The sequence below is a fragment of the Copadichromis virginalis genome, linkage group LG13 (assembly GCF_057382275.1).
Source record: "Copadichromis virginalis isolate Kocher_CV1m ecotype Utaka linkage group LG13, C_Virginalis_male_GT1.1, whole genome shotgun sequence".
In the NCBI taxonomy this organism is placed as follows: domain Eukaryota; kingdom Metazoa; phylum Chordata; class Actinopteri; order Cichliformes; family Cichlidae; genus Copadichromis; species Copadichromis virginalis.
Window position 1 is genome coordinate 17,738,689 of NC_140630.1, and position 26,136 is coordinate 17,764,824.

At 39.5% G+C, this 26,136-nt stretch overlaps 3 protein-coding genes and 1 long non-coding RNA gene across 4 annotated transcripts; 2 read left to right on the forward strand and 2 right to left on the reverse strand.

The window, feature by feature from the left end:
* The first annotated feature begins 42 nt into the window (after nt 1–42).
* Nucleotides 43–723, forward strand: LOC146695486 (uncharacterized). Its single transcript, XR_014923590.1, has 3 exons — nt 43–107; nt 211–268; nt 410–723. It is a non-coding gene; the product is annotated as an uncharacterized LOC146695486 (long non-coding RNA).
* A 94-nt stretch (nt 724–817) lies between these two features.
* On the reverse strand, nt 818–4,775 carry LOC146695487 (NFU1 iron-sulfur cluster scaffold homolog, mitochondrial). The gene is made up of 8 exons (XM_085477689.1): nt 4,669–4,775; nt 4,146–4,246; nt 3,921–4,056; nt 3,002–3,068; nt 2,806–2,917; nt 2,658–2,721; nt 2,260–2,434; nt 818–1,411 (listed from the first exon to the last, which is right to left on the reverse strand). Exons 1-8 carry the CDS (start codon nt 4,731–4,733, stop codon nt 1,316–1,318), a joined length of 816 nt encoding a protein of 271 aa, XP_085333815.1. The 5' UTR covers nt 4,734–4,775; the 3' UTR covers nt 818–1,315.
* A 2,532-nt stretch (nt 4,776–7,307) lies between these two features.
* On the forward strand, nt 7,308–14,094 carry LOC146695488 (transmembrane protein 150A). Its single transcript, XM_085477690.1, has 7 exons — nt 7,308–8,050; nt 8,699–8,746; nt 8,839–8,904; nt 8,997–9,064; nt 9,155–9,285; nt 10,553–10,730; nt 12,015–14,094. The coding sequence occupies exons 1-7, from the start codon at nt 7,986–7,988 to the stop codon at nt 12,206–12,208; spliced, it is 750 nt and encodes a 249-aa protein (XP_085333816.1). The 5' UTR covers nt 7,308–7,985; the 3' UTR covers nt 12,209–14,094.
* A 75-nt stretch (nt 14,095–14,169) lies between these two features.
* Nucleotides 14,170–24,575, reverse strand: eif4e1c (eukaryotic translation initiation factor 4E family member 1c). Its single transcript, XM_085477691.1, has 7 exons — nt 24,492–24,575; nt 23,061–23,146; nt 15,866–15,961; nt 15,595–15,658; nt 15,365–15,478; nt 15,102–15,241; nt 14,170–14,984 (listed from the first exon to the last, which is right to left on the reverse strand). The coding sequence occupies exons 1-7, from the start codon at nt 24,507–24,509 to the stop codon at nt 14,870–14,872; spliced, it is 633 nt and encodes a 210-aa protein (XP_085333817.1). The 5' UTR covers nt 24,510–24,575; the 3' UTR covers nt 14,170–14,869.
* Nucleotides 24,576–26,136: the final 1,561 nt, after the last annotated feature.

Here is a 26,136-nt window from a genome sequence, read left to right on the forward strand (position 1 = left end):
GTAGTTCAAATATTTACTTGTAATCGTGTGCATATGGTGGTGAGCACTTCCTTACTTCATGTAGGAATATAAAGAAGAACAATAGTCTGTTACCACTGATCGTAAAGGTTTGGACATGCTTAGGTCAAAATTAAAATGTAACATCTGAGCTAATTAAGATAATCCAGCTATTAGGCTACATAATTGTTTTTGTTTTGTTTTGTTTTACAGCCGGTAAAAATGTAGACGTTGTTAAACACAGCAAAAAATATAACGAACTGCTTAACAGGTATCATTATATATTATATTTCACACCATCACACCAACCCTTGCTCTTTTCCTCTAGCCACCCAGCTCCATTTTCACTATTCCTCCTCTGTGAATGTCCAAATCATGTCAGCCTTACTTCTCTACGTTTTTCTCCAAACAGCTGTCTCTGAAACTCTACTCATGTGGTCAATTCCAATGAAAATCTCGGCATCTTCAGGTCTAGCACCTCTAGCTCCATCTCCTACCGCTCTGCTACCATTTTCAAACAAGCTGCATGTCTGACTTAAACAGTATGAAGCTACTTTCATACTGTCTCAAATGTAATGGTGATTTCAAGCATCCATCATTCTGTGTCAAGTTGAGCTACACTCCAGAGGGTCCCTATTCAGTCATAATTCAAGATATTTACCCTGGAAAATGTGAAGGACTTAATCTGTTTTCCTCCCCCATGTTGCATTAAAAATTTTTCTTTGATGCATGTGTGGACAATGTTATACAAAAGCTTCCTTTCCTGAGTAGCTTTTTTTTCTAGGACATAACACCAGCGAATTAAAGGTCACAATAAACATCAGATTTCAAATAGTGAACTTTAATGTAATGAAGTTATTACATTAGACCACATAAATTCAGGATACATATAAACTGTTATCCTACCTCAGTTCAATTAATAATTGTAGCCTCAGTATCTTGCATTTCATTTACAGATTACCGTACTGGTAGATTCTTTGTCATTCGGTATGTGGTGGTGGATCATTTTCTCAAAAGGTCCCTCTAAACAGTCTTAACCGATGCCACGCACGTTCAAATATCTCCAACTTTCAAAATATACAGTATTTATAATAAATAAAAACACACCACTTACAGTGTTCTGCTTATACAGAAAAACATGACTGAACCTTCTGTAAACAGACATGCAGTTAATGACCTCTACCTGGCAACTGGGTGAATACAGTATGTACAGAACTCTTAACAGTATACAGTATAGTAGGTAATTTTCTGTTCCTCAGTATTGTGATTTAGAACAGTAATATGTGGAAATACTACAGTGCTGTGTATATAACAAAGTCTATGAGTGGGTCGGCCGGGGAACTTTCTCATCTTGCAATTTGCGCTCCACTTCTGAGAAAACCTTTGCACTGATTTTATCCACTTCATCTTCCACCTGGAAAAAAGGGAGAATGTACAAATTACTTTTATATAAAAGTGATATTTTTATTTTCTTCTTTTAAAACCAAGCTAACCGAGCTTGCAACTGAGCTTTGGAAAACCCATCAGCTGTAAAATGAATGCTTCCTGCTTCTTGCCACCTTGTATGGCAAGAATAGCTCTGAAGGTGTAGTGCAAATGTGTGTATGTAAAAGTAACATCCACATGGACCCAGGGTTTCCCTAAAATATTTCCTAATCACAATTCCTCCACTAGCTTGCCTTCTTCATATTGATATAGTGCATCCTGGTGGTATCAAGCCTGACTTAAAGGAAAACATAATTCATCAAACCACGCCATGATCCTCTCTTGGTTCCATGATTGATTTCTGATCTTCACGTGTCCTCTGTAGGCAAATGCAAGTCTGTGGATACTGTACACAGCCCACATGCAACAAGCTGCATTACCCCCTTCTTTAATACCCAGCATTAACATTTCAGTATTTATGCGCCAGTAGCTTTCAATGGGGAACAAAAAAATTAACGTTTAAAATAATGAAACCAGCAAAGGCTAAAATATTTTTCTACTTTTGAAAGAAAAATTGGATAGGAGTAATAAACAAAACAGCTCATTTGTAAAGGGACGCACTAACAATCATTTTGAACAAATGAATAATACAAAACCACTCTAGAAGAGTCCAAGACTAAAAATATGAAGCAGAAATGATCTTAATAAGTCCACTTTAAAGTGACTGCAGAATTTTCTGTATGTGATGACTTATTTATCCAAACAAGAGTTTCTCAAACTTGATATCAGAAGAGTTTACACAAAAACTTATCCCAGAACGGCTCTATAGATTATCACCTGTTCCACTTTGTCCACTTCAGGGATGTAAAACTGCATCATGTTCTGGATCCCATTTTTCAGTGTGACAGTAGAACTGGGACAACCTGTGCAGGAACCAACCAGCTTCAGCTTGACTACTCCGTTCTCAAAACCCTTAAAGATGACATCACCTCCATCCTCCTGCACTGTAGGTCTTGTGATTAAGAGCGACCGTATCAATTGGTACAGAACAGGACAGAGAAACAGTGAGATTAAGACCGTTATCTCAGCACAACTATCTCTTAGAACACTAACAACATCTTTTTTTGTGAACGTGAGTGAAGCAATAAGGTATTATGTTACCGTGCCATAAATACTTTCTGAAGCGCAACTGTGGTTTACTTAAGCAGCTCTCAACAGTACTGAGAAATCGCTACCTGATTCTGGTGTCCAGAAGCTCCTTTATCATACAAACAATATCATCATCATCTTCAGAATGACCTACAGTAAAGAGAAATGTAAAACATGAAAATATTTACACAATTTCAAGTCAAAAAGTTGCATGTTTTCACACTGTACACTCACTGCTTTCATGGTGCACTGCTCCCGTTGTTATCGGCTCACCACTCTCAAAGAACTTAGCAATGGCCTCCAGAGCATGACGCTTAATGTCCGTCCACTCAACATCCTCGTCCGTCTGATAGGAAAACAAACATCTCATGTATTATATGATTAGACTATAACTACAAAGACAAACTGTAAGAGGACATTAAATACTTACTTTAGTGACAGTAATGAAGTCGGGGCCAAAGAACACACTCTGTACTCCTTCAATTTCAAAGAGGTCTCTGAGAGAAACACATTATCATGTTCAGTAAGAAATAAAAAAAACATATCATGAAACAATGAAGTCCTTTTGGTCTGTTTTGTGATTACAAATCAGACTCAGGATACTAAAAGTATCAGCAAAGAAAAAAAAAACATCCTGACAATGTGCAAAGGAACCCGATGTGTCTCTCCTCAGGAATCCACTGAGGACCAAAATGTTATTTTCAGGGTGTACATCTGTCACATCAGCTATACGTATTATTCAGCCAAGCAACCCCATCATGATCAGAACTGAAGACACCTCTATTTGTTTATAGAGAATGGTAAAAAAGAAAGAGAAAGAAAATAGCCAGTGAGTGACAAACTGCTTAAAGCTCACAGGAAGGCTACACAGGCTCAAACCTGCCCCCCAGGAAACTGAGGCTACGATTTGCATGAGCTCAGCAAAACTGGACAATAGTAAATAGTAATAAAATTGATCTGTTGAGTCTTGATTTCTGTGACATTCAGATGGTAGGGTCATTAACTAGTATAAACAACATGAAACCATGGATCCATCCTGCCTTATATTAATGGTTCAGGTTGTTCGAGGTATAATTTTGTGGGGGATATTCTCTTGAAACACTCCTGAGTTCCAACTGGGAATAATTTAAATACCACAGCTCACCTGAGTCTTGTGCTAAGCATGTCCATCCCTTTATGACTACAGGGATGATTCAAGGAAGCCAACAAGGTCTAACCTAGTATTAGCACAGTGTACCTTATGAAGTGAGCATACAGTATATTCTTCTTGTTTTAGTGCTAGCCCTGTTACACGTGCCTCCCAAGGCTTCAAATGTGTTTGAAGTGCAACACTAAGTCTGACACACAACCTGGCTAAAGAAGAACATCCAGTCGAGCTTGGAGAAGGAAAGTCAAGCGTTCCACTTCCTAGGACGGGTTTACCGGGAAGAAACTTCAGGCTTCTGGGGTTCGGTGTATCTTGAGTCTGGATGGACAGGTGTCTTACTGTAAGACATTACATAACCATCAGCTCAGGCATAACATAATGCAGTGAACGTATGTAAGGTTTTCAAACTTCTAAAAGAGTTTCTCACTTGGGAATTGTGTGGCTCCTATCCCGAGGTGAGGCTGGACTCTTCTGAAGCTCTGAGTCGTGGACAGTGAGTGGTATGAACATCTGGTCGGCTGTGGAAACCTTGAAGCACAAAGAACACATTACACCTTATATCCCCTCAACTCATTCATTTATTGAGGCAGGATATAAACGGGTGGCGTTGTTATGCATGGAATAACCTTCTCACTAACAATGAAGTTTTACTATGCTAACTAGCTAGCGGCCGTGTGCCAGCTACCACGTGATTTTCACAGTGAAAACGACTAAACTAACTAACACTAGACTAAACTACTTTCTTCCACAGCTCCAACCACACCTAGGCGGATGAGTTAGCCTGGAGACAAAGCTTTGTCCCATTTGTTTTGCTTGCTAGCTATGTAGCTGGCTAAAAGCTAATTTCTGTCTCAAATGCAGAGACGCGTCGCAATACTGGTTTATGCTTTACACAGACTCATCATATAGGTATTACAGTACGGTGGATCAACGCTGGTGATAGTTCAAACCTAAAGTGAGCCGTATTTCTTGTCCGTAAAAGCTGCTGAAGACCCCATCTCATGCGCGCCGCCATTTTGTTTGTTTAGAAAATGAGGACTAGTGATGGATCGTTCGCGAACGAAATGGCTCTTAGAGCCGGCTCTTTGACGTGAACGACGCGAGCCGACTCCTTATCGCGAGCCGTCACGTGGGTTTTTTTTTTTTTCTTTCTCTCAGCCTCTCTCTCGCACTTTTTTTCCGCTTCACTCTGCACGCGAGCCTTGTGCTTTATGCTGGGCAGAGGGGGGAGGGGCGGTAGTTACACTCAGTAGCACAGGAACAGAGCCAGAGAGAGAGAAAGAGAGGCAGGGACAACAACATTAGAAAGGTATAGTAATCATCCACAACTATTTTCAGTTGCAGATGATAAAGGATTGAGAAAGTTTATTCATGCAGGTCCATATGACAGAGAATATGCATGTTCTTTTAGTTTTCATATTATAATTTATATTTAATTGTGTTGTGGTTTGCAGTGTTTTGTGTTCTTTTCACTTTAAATTTGTGAAAGGAAAAAGCTGAAAATTTAAATAGTTAAAACTTGAAATGTGAATAGTTGATTTTTGTATTATATGATTTATTTATTACATTTTATGTGGAGTGAATAAATAAAAGTATATTTACGGTGGCCCCTAGAGACAAAGCACATACAAACTTCAAATCACGTACGAACTCTGAAGCATGTACAAACTCCAAAACACGTAAAAACACGTACAAACTCCAAAACACGTAAAAACTCCAAAACACGTAAAAACTCCAAAACACGTAAAAACACGTACAAACTCCGAAGCACATAAAAACTCAGAAGCATATAAAAACTCAAAACACGTACAAAAGACAACAGAAGTGCTCCAGGATGCTGGGCGCAGTGTTGAGCCTTTGTTATCTTGTGGCTACACAAGCCAGCAAGTACCAACGACCGGATTTGGTGTGTGGTAATAACAGGTAAATGAACTTTTTTTTTTTAAATTATTTGAATATATATATGAGTGCCTGTGTATAAATACACAAACAATACACACATGCTTTCAATTGTGTAATTTAAGTGATCTAGTAGCTCTGCTTTGGAAGTTCAGTTCATGCTAGAAATGTGTTTTGGAGTTTGTACGTGTTTTGTCTCTAGGGGCCACCGCATATATTTATATATAAACATATATAAATAAAACCACTTGTTTTTATGTTAGTAATTCCTTTTGTGCATAATTTTATATTATTGTTAATAATAAATTAATTAAAGCAACAAAACAACCTGAAGAGCCGGTTCGGAACCGAAAGAGCCGGCTCTTTTTAGTGAGCCCAACCGAAAGAGCCGGATCTCTAAAAAGAGCCGGAAATCCCATCACTAATGAGGACCCCACGCGGCAGACAGCCAGACAGCACGTTGAGCTGCCACGTCTTTTTTGGCACCTCCACAATAAGTATAACGCCCTAGAACTTCTCTTTCGGCCTCCCCAAACCCCGATCCTCTCCTGAAAGAGTATTGCGTTACCTCACCGTGTAACAGAGTTGAAACAACGTTACTAAGAACAAAGAATGCGCCATAAATTAAAAGAAAACTTTTCTCCGAAGAGACGAGTGATCATTTCTCCTTTGAGGATTTACATTATTCCGAAATATAAAAGAAATATCTGACACTGATTTATCATTTGCCCTGTGATCAAGTGTTGTGGATTTATTAGATCATCCATGTGTAATGCTTCAGGGAGGCTAACCAATGACTTTCAAAAGTTTAAAAACGAAACATGATTGGTTGCTTTTTCCTAAACCAGTAGGTGAAGAAAGGACTTAGATCATTAAATTATTTTCACTCCAGTGATCCACAACAAAATATATTGATAATCAAATATAAATATAAGTGTTGGATTTACAATTTAAATGCATTCTAAAAGAGCAGCCTGTAATTCAGTTGTTGAGTAAATATATACTGTATTGTGCAAAAGTCTTGAGTCACCGCTCATTTTATCATTTGTTAGGAAAACAGGAAACAGGTGCAGCAATTTACTGAAACTTGTGCAAAGACGTAGAAACACAGTAAAGGAGACAAAAGGTAGTTTGTACCATTCTAACTAGCTTGAAAATCAATATTTGCTATGATTACTTATTTTCCAACACAGCCTGAAGACTCTCAGCCTACTTTCTTGTCACCTCTTTAAGCAGCCTTCATGAATAGTTGCCTAGAATTCTTGTAGCACATTTAAAGCTCTTCGTGTTTGTGTGTGTTTTTCCTGTTAGGCTATGCTTTTACTGTGTGTGTTTGGGATCATTGTCATGCTGACACGTGGTATTGCACAGTGGATCAAAATCTGATGGTATTTCTCTGTTTTGACAGGTTTTCTGACACCACTGGGTGAAATTTAGCTACAAACCATTACAGGGGACCCACTGTGTTTAACAGACGGCTGTAGACGCTCACTGCTGTACCTCGTTCCTGACCTCTTCCCTACATATTGATGATGATTTCAAACAAAAAGTTGGATTCATCAGTCCATAAGACCTTTTGCCACTTTCTTGTATAATTTGGCACATCTCAGCCTTTTCCCAGTGTTTGGGTTGTTCAAGATTTTTGCACAGTACTTTATGTGGGGAATGTAGAAAACAAATATTGGATATTTTCCTCCAAAATGTAGTAGAGAATAAATGTTATGTAGTATAAAAGAGACTACAGCACAGACACACACACATGTACAGTACAAGTACCTGAAATTCATATTTATTGAAATGACTGTACAGGGTGCACGTAGCCACCTACCTGACAGGAAAGACAAGACACGGGGCTTAAAGCATTCCAAGCTTGTCTAATCTAATAATCCTACCAGCCATTCATTGGAAAATTCTCATAAATTCAAATCTGTGCACAACTCCAAACATTTACTGTTTGAGTTGATCTTTAATACGTGTCAAACAGAGCAGTAGCTGGCAAGGACTATAGAAGGGAGACCGTCGACAAAACAAATAATGTGACAAGAAGACCAACCCTGTGTTTCATAATATTTGTTGTAACACAGCAAGGTGGTGCCCTGAAGGAGTGGCAGAGACAGTCTGATTTAAAAGGGAGGTAGTCCTCCGGATGGAGGAAGACTAAACTACCAACAGCAGTGCAAACGTCTGCTCCAAGGACTTGAAGTTAGGATTTTTTTGGGGGGTTTTCTGTTCTAGTACTGATTGTATATAATGCTGACTGCATGAGGCTTCTATAAACCCCCCAAAGAGGCTTGACATTGAGTATTTTTAAGACAGCTGGACCTCTGGAATCCGTCTCTTTGCTGCTTGTCGTCATCATCATCCAGACATGGGGTTGTGGATTATTTTCCCCATCTGTCTTTCCCTGGTGTCCTTCATTGGAACGTGGAGTGTGTAAGTTTACTACAGATTCACTGTTTGTTTTTTGACATTTACACTGTCACAAAGCTGTGGGAACGTTTTTAAACATGTCATTTTTACTCAGTCATAACAATGTTCTTTCTATGTGAAACTAGTAAACAGAGTTTATTCATATCTGAATGTTTTTCCCGATAACGTCACACCACGTACTTGATAGTCAAGCTTAGTACATGAACTGCGTTTTCCTGGCACTTTCAGAAATCAGTGGGATTTCTGCAATGCTGATAACATTTGGCCATGAAGAGGAAGTAAAGAAAATGGCATCATATTATTTCCGCTGCTTTTCACAATCTTTTATTGTACTGTTTTATCTGCACATCGTCTGTGGAAACAGTCGTCGACGTCAGAGCAGCTTCTAAATGTAAAGGCACGTCAGAACTCACCTGCTTTGGAGTTTGAAAATATGTGAGCCGGCTTGTTCTGTTTGCAGGGTGTGAACTGTGTCTGTCACTAAGTTCAAAAAAGAAAATCTTGTTGAACAAACGACTTTAACGACTGAGTCACACCAAACTGAAAACGTGCTTGGCGTTGATGCTCACATGCTGTGACACTTCCTTGGAAGCATTTCTGGTTTGATGTTTGCAGATTCTTAACAGTTTTTCTTTTGTTTTATATTTCCAGATACGGGCTAGCCTTCTCCAACAATCATGTGTGCGCCCTCACTGACTGGTGACTTTTTAAATCATCCTCATTTTGTTTTAAATATGACCCGGTGTTTATTTAATAATGCAGCCTCTAAAATGGAATTAACTTGTTCGCAGGGGTAACGGCAACTACTGCAGGGCTAATCATACTGATGCTGGATGCTGCTGGGTTCCTACAATAAGGTAAAAGAAGACTAAATGCACCCGTTCATTTTTCTTCTTCCTTGGAATGAAATCTTGAGACAGAATGAAACAAACTAAATATGTTATTTCAGCTCAAGTGGAACATATCCGCCAGAAAATTCACTTTTTACAGCCACAATCAACGCCGGATCCTTCATGTGTGAGTTTACCTGTTAAATGCCTAAACCATTATACACACATATACATGTATGAGGGATGTGTGTCACACCAACTGCGATCTCTTCTTTAGTTTTCCTGTTCTGCATATTCCACCATGCCCATATAATGGAGAGGCACTCAAGTCAGTCCATGCTGAGTAAATTTGCACTGGTCTTCGGTGTGATTGCAGCCATGGGGGCATTCGCAGCCGGAAACTGCAACGTAAGTGCCGAACGTCATACTGCAGCGGTGTTTCTGCAGGGTTACATTGTTTCAGATCTAAATGAGAATTTCTGTTTGCGCTTGTGCTAAAACAGCAAATAAAGGCGGGTATCTTGTAGCTTTAGGCCATCTATAATGAGAGCCCAAGCACACTAAAGTGCCATTTATGCTTGGGTTATAGTGTTTTTTTAGTGTGTTAAAGGGCAAATATGACACTCTGCTACGTGATCTGTAGTGTTATACTGCACTTACATGTAGTGACAAAACGATTCTAGAAAAATCAGTTAGTGAAGCAGGAATGAAAGGAAACCAGTTATAATTTAAACAAAGGGTTTAAGGACATCCAAATACTTGGAAAGTGTTTCAAATCATAAACCTGTTCGGCGACATCGTATTTTTCACTGCACACTGCCTGATAGTACTCACTCACATGCAGTGTTGGTCAAGTTACTTGAAAAAAGTAATCAGTAACTAATTACTGATTACTTCTGCAAAAAAGTAATCCTGTTACTTAACTGATTACTTATTTTCAAAAGTAATTAATTACTTAGTTACTTAGTTACTTTTAAAAAACACGATTTACAACCTGAAGAGGTGATAAAGTGATAGATCTTTCAGCCCAATTCTACTTTTTCTACATAATCCATCATACAAAATGTAATCAAATGGAAAAGTCTCTTTTTTTAACTTGTTTTATCAGTTTTAATCTTTTAACCGTTTACCCTGGTGCAGGTGTGCCGCGGTCAGTTGAAGAATCCGCGAGTTTCTCTGTGACTTTCCCATTAAGTCGTTGCGCAGTCGGTGCTTGCTTGGAAGTTTAGCGGTGTTTTTCGCTGTAAAAAGAAGTTTTCTTACCACGCACAATGGACGCTAATGTTTTTGTCACTTTTTATGGAATCAAACTCAAAGTAAGGTCAGTACTTCCACGCTTTAAACGCTGCACGCTCATACTCTCTCCCACAATCGATATGTGATCCATTGTTGATCTGCACACAGCTGTTGTCACCAACACAGCTGTTGTGAGACATTCTCGCAAAAAATCACGGTTTTAGTAACGCAGTAACGCAGCGTTCCTATGGGAAAGTAACTGTAATCTAATTACCGTTTTTGCAATAGTAATCCCTTACTTTACTCGTTACTTGAAAAAAGTAATCAGATTACAGTTACTGCCCATCTCTGCTCACATGCCAACACCTTTCGCAATCTTAGTCTTGATTTAAACAGCCTGCTATTATTCGCTGGATTTGATGGTGAATGTCCTCCACAGCCGTTTCACGTGTCACTCCTCCACTACCTCGGGGCTGCCATCAGTTTCATGTGCGCGTGCTTCTACACGGCCATTCTCACCGTGCTGACAGGGAAGTGCGCCCTCTCTGGATATGAAAAGGTTCTCTACCCACTGCGAATCATCTCCACTGTGATTCAAGTAATTGTGACCGTCATCTGTATCCTTTCACAAATCATGGAGCCAACTTTATTTTTTATTTTTATTGTTGTTGTTTCTTAAGCCATACCCATCGACCTTGTGGCTGGTTAAGCACGCAGGTTAATAGTAAACTTTTGATGGGTTAATTTGGTGTTCCTTTAAACAAGGGATTTCAGCAGCTAGCTCTAGAACTAATGCATGAGTTATAACACACTGGGACATATTTGGATCCGGTCAGCTCCTGTGTTTACCAAGTGGGACCGGCCACAGAAGTCCACATGACAGAAGCAGATACACATTAATGACCTTTTTTAGTGAATTATTAACCATAGCTTTCCTTTCCTTTTCCTTCTAGCTTTACATTTGTCCTCAACCTTGTAGATCTATGGGATCAGATGCACAGCAATGAAACATTAGACACCTCATTTAGCATTTAGCAGAGATTCGGTGATTGAGGTGGCTGTAGAGCAGGTCATCAACTGATTGGAAGGTTAGTGGTTCGATCCCTGGCTGCTCTAGCCTGCATGTCAATTACCCTTGGGCAAGATACTAAGCAAAAGCTGCCCTCTGATGCATCCATGGGAGTATGAATGTGTGTGAATGTTAGCTACAAGGCATTTAAGCATAGGAAAAAGGTGTTTGTGTGAATGGGTGAATGAGGCATGTTGCATGAAGCTCTTTGAGTACAGAAGAGCACTATTTAACATCAGGAATACAGAATCTATTGACTGTGCAGAGTAGCAGAGTTTTTCTTTCCTCACTTTTATAACTTACTTTTATGGGTTTCTTGTATATTTTTACGTATGGTTAGTTGCTGATATCAGTCTGCAGTGATTGGGGAAGTTATTCTTTCTTTTTTTATGTGACAACATTCATGAGGTTTACAATAAAACGGATTGCTGTGCTGTGTGTGTGTATGAGAACAATAGCCAAAGACGAATGGTTACTGAATGTAACTTCAGTTCTATGAGTAAAGGTCAAACGTGTCTCATTGGTTGCAAAGGGTGGCTAGATTGTTGAGCAGATTTGTTGTGGTTGCCATGACTATGTGCTAACTCTGCCCCTGATGTATGCACACAGTAGTCAGGTGTGGGAGAACTCCAGGAAGAGCTGGCCCATGCAGCTGATTCATGCTCATCCAATAAGAGTGTATTTAATCCCAAATTAGCCCACATTAATGATAGAAACACAGTTTCGCCTCATATAGCTATGTTCTTTTGTCAAAGAAATGTGTAAGCTCTATGTCCTCCATAGTTTTAACCATCAGTAGACCAGTGAAACACCCTTAACCCAGAACCTTCAGATACTGTCTTGTTCGCTCAGAGCGAGTACTTCTACATCCATCTGTCTGCTGTCTTTGAGTGGATGCTGAGTATGAACCTGGAGCTGTTTGAGCTCAGCTACGCCGTGGAATTTTTCTTCTTCTCGTCCTATATGCTCTCGAATCTGTTGAACAAACAAGATGAGGTAAAGCCTTTGATTATGACGATGTCCTGATATAAGGCTGCCAGGATCCAGCTGAACAATGCAGAAAGTGAGGATGCTGCAAGAAGGACATCTGTTACTACAGTGGCTGGATCGTGGCTGAAGGACCAATAGTGTTTTGTTTTTTCCTTTTCTTGGATGGATTGGATTGGATGGTCTTCTTTACTAATTTTTTTCCATATTTATTGAACCAAACGAACAAACATACCAGCTGGATTGTATCTCACGCAGATGCCCCATCTACAGAACAGCTTATTTTTGTTGTGCAATCATTTTTGTAATGAAAAATTTGTGAAAAAACAAAACAAAACAAAACAAAAAACCGCTCACAGATCAAGTTTTGTGTTAGGTAACAGCTCTTCCATAACCCTTTGGGATGTATTACTTTCACACAAGGAAGTCATGCCACTGTGCTGATAAACATATCTGCGTTTGGAGCTAAAAGGGTGGAGGACTTTTATTTACACCCTTTTAAACAATAAAAGTCTCCATGACGCTATAAGATCCTGTTTGACTGGATGATTAACTTGAACGACAGTAAAAAAATAATAGGAGTCATCAGCCGCAGCTGGTCTAGCGATAGACCAATGGACATTACAAGCAATCTTGGCTACATACATTTAAGGTGATGTTGTCAGTACCCTTTCCATTCCAGAGATTTTCACTGTGGTCTGTGTGCTTTAGAGGAAAAGCCGGAGTAGTGATTTATAAATTGTAAAGTTAAAAAGGAAAGAATAGTTTCATGCCTCTGTGTCCCACATTAATACAGTATTTTGAACCAGTTTGTTTGCTTCACATTTATGCATCTGTGGCTTCTATTGTTTTATTCCACTCTTGATCAGTTGCCAGCACATAGTTGGAAAATGTTGACCCAGACACTGATGAGCATCGAAACATTTACAGGTGTATAGTTGAATTGTCACTTTTCAAAGTTTATAAAGTAGCTAAAAGGTATTTTGAAAATTTTCTGACCAGACATGTTAACAATGCTGAGAGGTATTCTGACATTTTTCTATTCAAATTAAAAATAAAAAACTTAAAAATGTGCATTTTTCTAAACTTTCATTAGAATGTAAAAGTTAAATATACTTCCATCTCTTTTGAAAAGCTGAAATGTGTTTTTATGGCTTCGTGCACTTTTTCCCCCCTCTTCCAGATTCTGTCATTTTAGCTGCTCTTCAGTTTGGGTGTATCTGTAGATTCTGCTCGCAAAAAAGAAAGCCAACAACTTGAATCCAGCTGTGACAAAAACACAGCATTACTTCATACATTTCTCCTCTGTGTGAAACTGAAAAATAACTTCCTCAGAATATACTGCTGCTACATTTTTTTGTGTGGTAGTTTCCATCATTTTCAACTAATCTGCAAAGCTTGTGAGTTTTTGGTCACTTTTAATTTTTCCTCATGAGTATGACATTAGCCCAAGCTGCTTCTCACTATAGCACTTACTAAAAAGTCAGATTTTTGTTCCCAGGAGTTGGTAAATACCACAAATGGTAGTCAAAACGGAATTTTAAAAATCAGCTTAGTGTTTAAGAAAGCAAGTTTGCCAACTTTAAAAACCTCAAAACAAAACAACACGCTTCTGGTTTTAATGCAAAGCACTTAAACTTTACTTGAAAGAAGGTAATATACATCCTGGAATTACAGATAATAAAGATACATTATGAGCAAAATCATTTCACAATGAATATCATCTTTCTTTTGCAACAACCAAGAGAGGAGTGCGACATTATCTACAGTTTTTGTTAGGAAGAAAACAGTGAAAAGCACACCTAATTCTGTCGGCATCTTTACTGTATGGTACACTGTAAAAAATGTCATCTATATGCAGTAGTCCACATTATTAACCTTAATAACAAAAAAAGAAAAAAAAAAAGAACAATTTGAAAAAACACGAGCTTCATGGTTGTCTTTCAACTAAGTAACTGCAATGCATACATTATAAATAAATGTAAAGGGAAGAGAAAAAAAGTTGAGGGGAAAAAACAAAGCAAAACCTACAAGCAATATCCCATAATTCCAGCATGGCTGAAACAACAAGTGGCCTTAATCCAAACCCTACACTTTGGAGTGTGACCACAGCTTTTACAAACCTTTAAGATACTGTAGATTATTTAAGCTGGTGCGTCTGAAAGCCCGGCTCATGCTCAACACTTGTGGATAAATCAAGTTAAAATTGCCCTTAAAATTTGTTCTGTATGAGGACAAGTTGCCTGCCTTCTTTTTCCTGTGAGGTGAGAAACACTTTTTGTAAAGAGTGAGAACTCAGCATGAGAGAAACACAAGGCCCTATAGTTAAGTCTTTCTTTTTTAATTAAACAACTCAAGCCATTAAGTGTTGGAAAAAAAAGCTTGTTCTCAGCTAAGCTAGGAGAGGTCACTGATATTAATCACAGAAGTCTTCAACTCTAAAAGTAAATCATCGTGTGTTCTCTTACTCGTCGTACAACATCTCAAGCCCGATACCCTTCCTCCCCGTTTTTTCTTTTTCTTTAAACAACCGCTCCGCTGGCATCTTGAATTGGGAGAAGCTCCAGCTGTACACGCTATGAACACCTCTCTTAGCAATAAAAGGAAAGGACACTACAGTAGTTGACAACTCAAAAATTAATGTGATGATGCAGATCGGCAATTGTTTAAATCTACAGCAAATTGAAATGAGGAGCTTTTTCAAACGGAGTACATGTTCTTGGTGGTGGAGCCGCTCTTACTGGACGTGTCGTCGTGCGACTGGTAGCCAATCATGGCTTTCATGGGGAGGTTGAGACGCTCTTTGTAAAGTTGCCTGTGAAGAGATGAGATGGAAGCAGTGTGAAGACTCAAGCAAGCTCAGTGTTGCCATCTAGTGGTCCACTGTAGCTCCTACTTGCGTATTATGAGTAATGTGACTTTAAAGGCTCACCCTATCGTCATGATGGCGTCCCTGTTTTGGCAGTTGCTCGTCCAGATGGATATTTTGTCACCTTTAGGTCTGACGTTGACCACAGCTCCGCAGACGTCTTCACTTGCCTCATCAAATGACTCACCGACTAAACACAACAGCTGCAAAAAGCACAAAAAAAGTCAAACTATACATATATACATTTATATTTAAATCACAACCATCAGGGGAAACATCCAATGGATACGACTCTACTGAGTGGTTTCAGAAAACAGCCGTCTTACCGTTTCCATCCAGTAGCGATCGAGGTCATTGTGCCTCTGTTGTTTGTTGAGAGTCATCAGCCATCGACCCCCCAGCTTGTTCCTGTCGTCCTCCCACATGGGCTTGATCCCATCCTGACGCACAATATGAAGCAGCTATTAAACCCTATCCATGTCTTTAGACTCTGCTGCAACTGAGATTAAGGGAAAATGTGTAAACATTTAACATAAAAAAAAAAAAAGAGCCTTACCTTGAATAAGCAGTAATCGCAGCCAAAGCCGAGTTTACTTGGCTGCTGTATGTGGTTGTATAATCTGGTAGAAAGATGAAAAAGTAGATTCCCAACATGAGTGTGTCGAATTGTAGAATTTCAGAAGCTTTTATCAGAACAATGGTCATTAAACAACAATCAGTAAAGTGAAACATGCTGATCCTGATTGACATTACCATTAAGGGACATGTTGTGCACATTAATAATAAACCATCAATAACTCAGACTGACTTCAGCAGAGAAAACTTACGCCCAAAAATCTTCCACTGTGTCAAATTTAGAAATGAGACGCAAGTTCTCTGTCCAGCTTTTGCTCTTGTCATTTTTGAAATACCACAGGGCCCATCTAAAAAACAAACAAACAATAAAATAAAAATGCATCATTCATAGAATTCAGTATTCATAGACCAAGAGGTAAAGAGCGTAATTACACTGACTGTTTGAAAATCTCTCAAAACCATGTCGGAAAATGCAGATTGCTGAACATGCATAAACTGAAAATAAAAGAAAGTGCATGACTTTGCCCCAAGTTGTGATTGAGCAAACCTCGTGAGTGTGAGGGGAAAACTCCCTGCTTGTTGACTTCTCCATCTTTGTGGGGATCAGAAATCAGAATTGTCATCACTTACAAATGTATCAACCTGGACATATTTCCAGTCTGTCGCAGAGCCAACACAGTACGAGCTTTTCCGATGTCAGAAGGTAAGTGGGGTAATGCCTGGGTAATACTTGGATGGGAGACAGCCGATGGGAATACCAGGTGCTGAGAGCCCAAATCCGGCCATACCAGCCTGAGTAAGTCTGTCTCTCTCTTGTTTTTCTACAGTTACATTTTTGTATTTTAGCCTGTTTTGTGTCAGAAATTAAGTGATTTCTCTGTAGAAAGACATTGGGCAGCATGGTACGTGATTTTGAAACCACTATACAGCGCTGCAGTCCACACACCTTGTGCTTTCCTTTAGTGACTTTGGACCTTTTTTCACTTTGCCAATCTTTGCTAATAGTAAAGTGCAGGGTTCTTGGAAAACACTATTTAGGGTTCCTACTTAACAGCAGCTGGGCTCAGTATAGGGTATTTGGTACTTTACATTTTCTTTTTTTTAAATAAAACCATTATTGTTAGCAATCAATTCTTCAGTACAAGCATATTCAATGTTTTGTATCTCTTTTAATTTAATAACAGCTCAATGCTGTACCATCACTGTTAAAATCAAAAACAAGGACTCAAAGTCTATTTTATGTTACAACTGCGTGAAACGTTTACCCTAACAGCAGACGTACACGCTGTTTCACAGAAGAACACAACAGCTAGTAACAAAAGCATGAATGTCAATGCAAAAAACAAGAGAAAGCCAGCCATCAACCGCACTACAAATGCACTCTTTGTTTACAGTGGCTGCTGTAATTCTTTTATGCATTACCAAGGGGCAGTGGGTGGGAGGCTAGCAGGCAGGGTTCAGGGCAGTGAGAGGACATCAGCTGAACCGTTTGCCCCCCCTCCACTTACAACTGTAACAAACCCACCCATGTGCCATAGACACAAATGAAGCAAATGGACCGAACAGAGCTAAAAGAGAGGATGAAAGTATATTTGTTTAATGCGAACATCACATTGCACATACTGACACCAGACTGCTCACAGCCGTGATTCTTCTGGTGAACCCAGAACAGTCACAAGCCAAGACTACATGCCTAGTAATGGCATATAAACAAATATGCCAGACAGCAAGTCAAGCCAGCTCTGTTCTTCACATGTACTTTAAAATCTCACGAGAGATAAAATGATCATTTCAGGCCAATGCAGCCAAACGAAACAGCAAACCTGAAGAGGACTGATTAATTTACTACTGTGACATCACCCTCTGACACAGACAGTAATATGTGATTTGTTCAGCTGTGAACTAATCAGCGTGCTCCAGTCCCCACAGTTTTCTGAATGTGTGTAAAGTAAATAAGAATGAGCCGCAGCAGAGCTAGAGAAACACTGTCATCTGAATTTTTAATAGTTCAGCTGCCAAACACAGACGAGTTGTTGTGTTTCTGACTTTAAAAAAAACACGGTCGTGATTTTAAAAATAAAAAGAGTCCATGGGCAGACAGGCATAAACTATCCACTTCACTTTCAGCTCCAGTAAACTGTATACTAAACAATTTTCCAAAGCAGAAGCTGAATGCGTTCTTCCTACTTCCCAGCAGCTGCTGGTTTCGCTTAATGACGGTGCCATATGAAAATGGTGCTGCATGACTTTGAAACTTGAAAGTGATCATCTTATGTAACAGCTGAGTAAAGGATCTGCGCAGTCTGTTCAAATCCATCTCTGGACTCACCTTCAGACCGCAGCAAGATCCAAACTCTTTCCAAAAGCAAGAGAAAACCTTCATAAGCAATTATTATATTTAAATCTATGAAAGCAGATATTAAAGGGAATCTCTTAAGGATGGTAATAAAGTATCAGGGAATAATTCAATTAGCTGGCACAGATATAAAACACCAAGTATGATGCACTGTTATCAGTAAAACTATCCATCATTATTCCACCTTGAACAGATGTCAAAGGGGATTTGTCTGCTAATTATTCATTTAGTATTAATTAGTGACTCTGCGTGATTCACTGTTAAAACTAATCTGTATTTACTTACACTGAACCTCTGTGCAACCCTCACATTATTCATTTAAAAAAACAAAAAAAACCAAGTTATTTTAGCCCCTCTCAATTTAGCAGCAGTAAATATTTATGACAGACAAAAGCAAAAATCTGCAAGTACAATGAGACATGCTGTAGATTAAATAAAAAAAAAAAAAAAAAAAAAAAAAAAAGGGGGATAAGAACTTGTCTTCCTTTACCTAAAAACTCCGACCTCACTCTGAGAGCGCCAACCACTGATGCTAAAACTGACATAACAAAGCAGCTCAATCATTTATTAAGAAACCAATCACACCTTCGGCCGGTGAGACAGTTAAAACACATCTGTGATGAATATTTAACCACAAATTCCAAATAACTCAACAGTCCTCTACTTCCTTACAGTGAAGCCAGAGAGAAGTGACAACACCTAGCCCTCAAAATGAGAAGTCTGCAATCAAAACTGTCAAAATGGAAAACAAACCCCCCACGTCAATATGTTTAAATAAAACCAGCGTGAAAGCAGCAGAGATGGACAGCCTTGACCTCTGAGGCTGAGCTGAACAAGCAGAATGACCTAGAAGTGACTTGCCAAGAGAACCATCCAGCATTTCCAAACCGACTGTACAATGCTCCTGAATAGCTCGTCGCCACTGCAGAACTATGATAACATTTCTAAAAGGACAATAGAAAAAACAACAACTGCAATTCTAACACAGAGGAAAAAACAAAACACATGACTCCTCAATCTGCTCTTCTGATTTTAAACCTTAAAATAAGAAAACAAACAGAAAGTGCAAATATGAACCTGATGAAAATAAACTGAACATTTATCCTTACTATGATGCTCAAGCTGTAACTGCTTGAAAACACGTTTGCTGTGCACTCATCCATAATTTTCCCAAGTGACTAGATGGGTAATTTGAATATCCTGTTTACGCTGTCAAAATAAGTGCTGTGGTGAGTTTCTAATTTCACTTTCATCCAAGAGACCAGAGGGACAAAAAGAAAAATCAATCAGCACATGACTGTAAGTATGTTTGTGATGCCAAAGACCAAAAGTCAAAGTACAGCTCCCATCCTAAAACTAGATGAAGATGAAATGCCAGTTTCAACTCAATGTAAAATAACACTTTTCACACGGTGATAAATACACAACTAACCTTATTCCTAAAGGAAAACTTCTTCACTGATTTCATAATGAAACAGCTGTTTTGTCTCTATAGAGAAAGGTTATTGATCCTAAGTGATTAAGTACATTTAGCCCCACCATCTCTGTATGTTTTCAATGAGCTCAGTTTCTGTATTTGTGTGTAAATAATGATGAAAAAAAGAAGTCCCTCTTCCCTCTGAAAACGGTCACAAAGGTGATATTTGAAAGGGTGTTAAAAAATCAGTAGGCGTGAAATGTTCAATGGTGTTGACACCTTTCTGGATGGGGTGAAATTTGGCACCCTGGTAAGCCTGAAGAGATTCTATTATAATCCAAATCAACCCCAACGAGTTTCGTCTGTGCCTCAAACTATTTAATTAACATGACAAAACCAACCTTAAAAATTGTTTCAGATGAGAGTCCAGTCCCGGGCCCTATTTCAGGAAGCCGGTTTAGTGCAAAGTCTGACTAAGTATACCCTGAGTTAACGAAAACTCTGGGTTTTCGGTTTCACAAAGCGAGTTCAGCTGCAGCCTGAGTGAGTCACTATGACGACACACTCCGTGAAGCTAACCTGCCCCCTAGCAGGTTTACTACAACTAACCCTGACTGTCCCCGCCTCTTTGTCGGAAACCTGACAGTAGGAAGTGTCAGATATGGCGTGTCCCTTCCTTGAAGAGCCAGTAGATCTTGAAGCCCAAATACTCCGCAGAGCTCTCCGCCGGGAGAGAGTGATCAGAGCGCGTTTGGACATTTTATCATTTCCTGATGATTTCCTGTGCGAACGTTACCGTTTCTCAGCACAATCAATAAGTTATTTGGATAACATCCTCAGGCCATATATTACGCATGTGACACATCGCGGACATGCGCTCAGTCCATTACATATTCTTTGTACCGCACTCCGTTTCTTTGCAAACGGGAGCTTTCTGTACAATATTGGTGACGCTGAGCACGTTTCCAAGGCTACCGTCTGTCGGGCAGTCAGGAATGTTACAGTTGCACTGAAACGTCTCGTGTACTCGTTTGTGGTGTTCCCCGGTCATAGACCCACAAGATTTATCAAAGAGGGATGCCACAAAATTGCAGGTAGCAGGATGACCAAAACTTAATTTATGATGTGGTGATGCTTGGACTACTACATAAATTTTACATTTATTTTCAGGGTTCCCAGGCATGATTGGCTGTATAGATGGCACTCACATTCCAATCATTGCTCCTTCAGTAAATGAAGGAGACTATGTGAACAGGAAGTCTTTCCACAGCATTAATGTACAGGTACATAGTTCCCTGTAGCATTTCAAACTAACAAATTATTTCATCATAGTAATGGATGCTAATTTGTGTTCTCTGCACTGTGAAGATCATATGTGATGCTGCCAACATTATCACAAATGTGGAAGCCAAGTGGCCAGGCTCTGTCCATGACTCACAAATATTCCGTGAATGTACACTGCGCACAAAATTTGGACATGGTGAGTTGAAAATACTTTAAAATATATAAAGACCAATTGCTACAGGGACATTTGAACTGAAGTGTATCCTTCTGTCTTAGGAGAGTTCACTGGCTACTTGCTTGGTGATAGGGGGTATCCATGTTTACCCTATTTGCTTACCCCTTACCCTGACCCTGAACCGGGCCCACAGCAGCGATATAATCTGGCTAATTGCAGGACAAGAGCCAGAATTGAAATGACTATCGGAATGCTTAAGGCCCGGTTCCAGTGCCTGCAAAGACTCAGGGTCACCCCAGAAAGGGCATGTGACATTATTGTGGCATGTGTGATTCTTCACAACATTGCCACAATTAGAGGAGAACACTGTCCTTCTGAACCAAACAGCAGCAGTGATCCAAACCATGAACATCCTGACCCTCCCACGGACATACAAGATGGAAGCGCAGTCAGAGACACCATATGTCACAATCATTTCCTTTGACCCATCACCTCAACATGTTGAAAGACGAATAAACAGATTTTCTGTTCAACTGGCTTTATTGGTCACCTGTGTTTCCTGTACACAAAGTATTAAAAGATGTAAACCTCATAAAGTGTCTCTGTTGCTTCCTCCTCTGTAACAGCTGTCAATGTTTCTTCATTATTTTCCTGCAGTAAAGAAATAAACAACATTGCTGTTCTACTGTAAACTTATATAATCTGTGGAGTATTAAGAGTACTCACAACTGCATGTTGGTCTGGCTCAACAGGAGGCTGCACCAGATGCAGTACACCACCACCATCAACTGATAGAATATGAGGTTTATACAGGTCACTTATAACTTACAAGGGACCAAATGGCAATTAACAAACATACCAATCACCTTACACTTCATTGTCATTATGCTCTCAAAGACAACCAAGGCTGAGGGAAGGCAAAATCAGTCGGAAAATAACTTCACTACAAAATAATCCATTATGGTAAAGAGTTTATCAAATGAATGAGCAGCACTGCAAAGGTGACTGTGAAGAAAGGATGTATGCACATCATGTATTATTTTGAATTTACCCCCTATGTAGGCACTTGTGTCTTGCGGGGTTATTGACTCAGAGGATGTCCCCACAGAGATGCCTTCGGCCACAGGGCGCCCACTGTTTTGGCTGAGGGCCAACTGCTCAGCCTCTGTGAGTGGTGGTGGTGGAGGACCCCCACCTGTTTTTCGGGCCTCCGCTTTTTTTCTGTTGGCTATAACGGGTCACATTTGAGCATACAGAGTAAGCAAATATGTACTTGTAATGTGCTCAGATAATTTCAATAAGTGCTTACAGAAAGAAAATTAATGTAGCCTCTAACTGCAATTGATTTACATCGGACAAACAGACCAAGCACTATGGCTCATAATACAATTACACCTCACCTGTTTGGACTATATTTTTATATTTCATTTTTACTTGCTGCCAGGAACGTTTGGGGCCTGTTGGGTTGCACCTGCGCTCACATCACATCACAACATAAAATGTATAAAATAACAAATAAAATAACATATGATAAAATAACGTGTTAAATGGGTGGAAATCCCTAGATCAATGTTTAAATTAACACTCACGCATTGACTCTGTCGGCTATGTTTTGCCATGCATGCTCCCTTTCTTTTGCAGCTGAGGCTGTGTTACCTTTTTTTCTGCAAAATTTGCATGTTATCGGCATATGCTGCCATCAGAATTTCGGGCCTCAAGCGCTGTAAAATACATTGACCGCGCCTTCTTTCCCTCCGTCTCCATGGTGACTCGCTTACTCTGTGCTCCGCTTATCAGGGCTTTATGTATCCTCGTGCGCGCGCTTCACTTGGGGTTAAAGCAACTCCGCGTTGATTGAACTAATTGTTATCAGCCTTTCTGAAACGGAATATTCCGAGTTGGACAGTTCGGGGTTACTCAACCCTGAGTATCGTTTTTCACTCTAAGTTTTCTAAACCGGCTTCCTGAAATAGGGCCCCGGTCTCTGAATCAACGAGACGGGTGTGTTTGATCTCACCACCACACCCACCTCTTAAGGCACAGATTGGCTTTTCTAAATGAAACCTCCCCTGTATCTAATTTTAGAAATGCTTACACCAGCCATTTCTGATTGTTTGGCCAGAGGATTTGCTGGTTGTTGCAAGAAGACTGCAGAGTATGGAAGCACAAGCAGCTTTCATCCAAATCAAACTCAGAACCTGGTTTGACTCTCACCTGTTTTGCAAAGGGTGTTTGATATACTGCTCAGGATTCGCAACAACCTGACCGTCAGTCTGTTGATCTTCAGTTTCAGTTGTTTTCTGAGGAGACATGCACACAAACACATCACAAAGTCAACCACACAAGTCCACTGATCACAAATGGCAAAGAAATTTGGGGTAGTTGGGTCAGATTTATATCATAATATTGCTAAAGTCCTGCCTTTACTTCAAAATCAAAGTTAGTTCAATATCACAAATTTCAACAAAGTTAACGATAAAAACTTAATGGAATGGTCATTGCCATATACAGTTAAGGGCTTTTGTCGGGGGTAATCACACACTTAATTTCATAGTGTGTACAGTATCATAACATCACAAAGCACTGCAAGCTTTTTGTCATCATCATCATCATTATTATTACTACTACTACTGAGTTTCTAACAGAAGCTAATACATACTTTTACAATTTAGGGAATAATTCCAACCTTTCAAAAAAAGAAAAATAAGACAGTAAAAACATAAATTACCTAGACTGATTCACAAACTCCCAGCATAATCTAAAACATACCAATTTAATCCCTAAATCGGGGCTACTTAAAGCCCCTAATAAGAATAGTGTAACTATGTAGTCCAATGTGTGTGTGTGTGTGTGTATATATATATATATATAAATATATATATAAATAACAAAAAGCTTACATGATCTATAAAATGCAATATTATTACAGTATAGCTTGCATTTAAAGTGATCTACAGAAACGTAACAAAGGTATGACCTTAAGCCCCTCTGTTTTAGGGGGCCTTAATGGGGCCTTGTCCCATTATCCAGTTCACAGCTGGGCTCTGCCTTATACTCTTGCATTTTTATAAAGATTCACTTAGCAACATCAGAGTCCACCTCAACTACATTTTTAAGGATTAGACGCAGGAGCTGATGGAAAACAGTCAGCAGGGGGTATATACAAAGAAAATCAATAAGCTAACTTTACAGATAACAGTTACTAGCATTAGTTTTAGCAGATGAGCTAGGCTAGCTGCAGGCTAGATATACACGTGTCCAGACTTTCTAAAAATGCACCAATAATATATCACCACGGGTGTTTAAAGGTAATGGCATTTCATTAAAATTGTCGTAAGATATCGACTGTAATACCCGACTAGATTAAAACAATGCGTTGACTGGAGTTTGAATGAACGACGTGCAGTCAGTCACTCCCTCCCTGCCCAACAAAGTCAGGCAGTGCCTCATACATCCCCACTGCTGAGCATGCTAGCGCTAATCCACGCCAACATCTGTCAACTCAAACGCGTTAATTTGGCCTAAACGCCAGTTCGGTTTCACAGAAGCAAAGTTATGCGATGTATGTAGTAGGTGAATTGGAGATTTATCCGGTCTTCACGTGCATATTAGTCGATTTTTTGTGCTATCTCTTGTCTCTCTTACCGGCTCCGATGTCGCCATCTTGACTGTAGAAGTGATCTGCCCGTTCGGCGCTCCTGCGTCACTCCAACAGCTCGCTCTGCTACGGAAGCCGCCTCAGTCCTGTTCGAGCTGAATGACCTGAATCCGGGGAGTCGTCGCAGGAGAAAGGGCACAGGGGTTACACCCACTACCACTGAGTGGCTGCTTCTGAGGACAATAATTTAGATAAACCAATGTGAATAAACCTCCAACTAATAGTATTCATGCAGGTATATTCAAAACGGTTAAAAATATCTATCTCTGCTTTGAGTATTTTATTTTGTGGTGATTTAAAAATTGTAATACCATCTACAATAGTTTCCAGAGTTGATTTCAGGTTAATTTTTATTGCTTAAAATATTTAGTTTGTATTAATGTTACTACTAGTGTAGTACTTGATATGAAAAATATTTCTCATGTGAATGCCTAAACCAGCTTAAGATTAAAACCATTTAACCTTTAGGAAGCCAAAGTCCTAATAAATATATGGCTTCCCATGATTATTGTACTGGGACATTTGGCCAAATTGAAATGGACTAAAATGAAAGACATTTTGTGTGTTTGTATTCTTTTTAGTAAGTATGTAAGTAAGTTTTAATAAATAAATCCTCTCCCGTAAATTTATTTCCCATACATAACCATAAAGTGGTGTCTAATAGAATAAGACAACATTAAAGCAAATAGGTTTCAGGGATTAAAGATTTGTAAAATTTATCTCGTTCTGTCTTGTGTAATTAAATTACACACATGTTAAGGACACATTTGTGTGTCTGTATTTTTTCTTTGGCAAACTACCCTCAGCCTCCCCCCTCCCACGCCTCTACTGAAACTATTATTCATGAGCCCAAAGAGAGGTTAATTTAATTACAGTTAACTGTTCATGCTGACCGGGGGAGTTTTCCCCACTTTCCCAGCTTCCATAGAGGCGAGAATGCAGTGAGAAAAAGACAACGCTCCAGGGGTGTGTACTGATTCACCTTTACTAAAGTTGTGAATTTACAGTTTGAAACTTCAGTTAACTTACTTGTGACTGAAGCGATTTGAAACGATTGTTAACAATTAAACTTGCACTCAATTTTAGTAAGGAAATGTGTGTTCTTTGTTGTAATGATGCGTCTTGGCAATAAATCTTTTATCATTGGACAGCTAGTTTATGTCCACTTAAATGGTGCCATTTATAAAGAAAATGCATTTGTGGGTTGAGCAGAAGAGTTGAGTATGTAGCTGAAGAATCACATTTTCTTTTATATAACATGGATGGCCGGGTGCATGTTCAACACTTACCCGGGGAACACCTCCACCAGGATGCACTTATGGACCGAGTTTATGGAGGCAGTGTGATGGTTTGGGCAATGTACTGCTGAAAAACTTTGGGTCCTGCCATTCATGCTGGTGTTACTTTGACACGTACCACCTACCTAAGCATTGTTGCAGACCATATACACCCTTTCATGGAAAATGCTTTATCCCTGATGGCTGTGGGCATCAACAACAAGTTTGAGGTGTTGACATGGCCTCCAAATTTCCCAGATCTCAATCTAATCAAGCATCTGTGCGATGTGCAGGACAAACGAGTCCGATCCATGGCGACGCCCCTCACAACTTACGGGACTTAAAGGATCTGTTG

Coding starts and splice junctions, on each gene's coding strand:
- LOC146695487 (XM_085477689.1), bottom strand. CDS start 4,733: ATGGCGGCGCGCATGAGATGGGGTCTTCAGCAGCTTTTACGGACAAGA. Junction 4,057..4,145: donor AGGAGCCACACAATTCCCAA/GTGAGAAACTCT, acceptor AATGTCTTACAG/TAAGACACCTGTCCATCCAG. Junction 2,918..3,001: donor ACTTCATTACTGTCACTAAA/GTAAGTATTTAA, acceptor TTTTCCTATCAG/ACGGACGAGGATGTTGAGTG.
- eif4e1c (XM_085477691.1), bottom strand. Junction 15,479..15,594: donor GCGATTACTGCTTATTCAAG/GTAAGGCTCTTT, acceptor ATTGTGCGTCAG/GATGGGATCAAGCCCATGTG. Junction 15,242..15,364: donor ATCGCTACTGGATGGAAACG/GTAAGACGGCTG, acceptor TGCTTTTTGCAG/CTGTTGTGTTTAGTCGGTGA.
- LOC146695488 (XM_085477690.1), top strand. CDS start 7,986: ATGGGGTTGTGGATTATTTTCCCCATCTGTCTTTCCCTGGTGTCCTTC. Junction 8,905..8,996: donor TGCTGGGTTCCTACAATAAG/GTAAAAGAAGAC, acceptor ATGTTATTTCAG/CTCAAGTGGAACATATCCGC. Junction 9,286..10,552: donor TCGCAGCCGGAAACTGCAAC/GTAAGTGCCGAA, acceptor TGTCCTCCACAG/CCGTTTCACGTGTCACTCCT.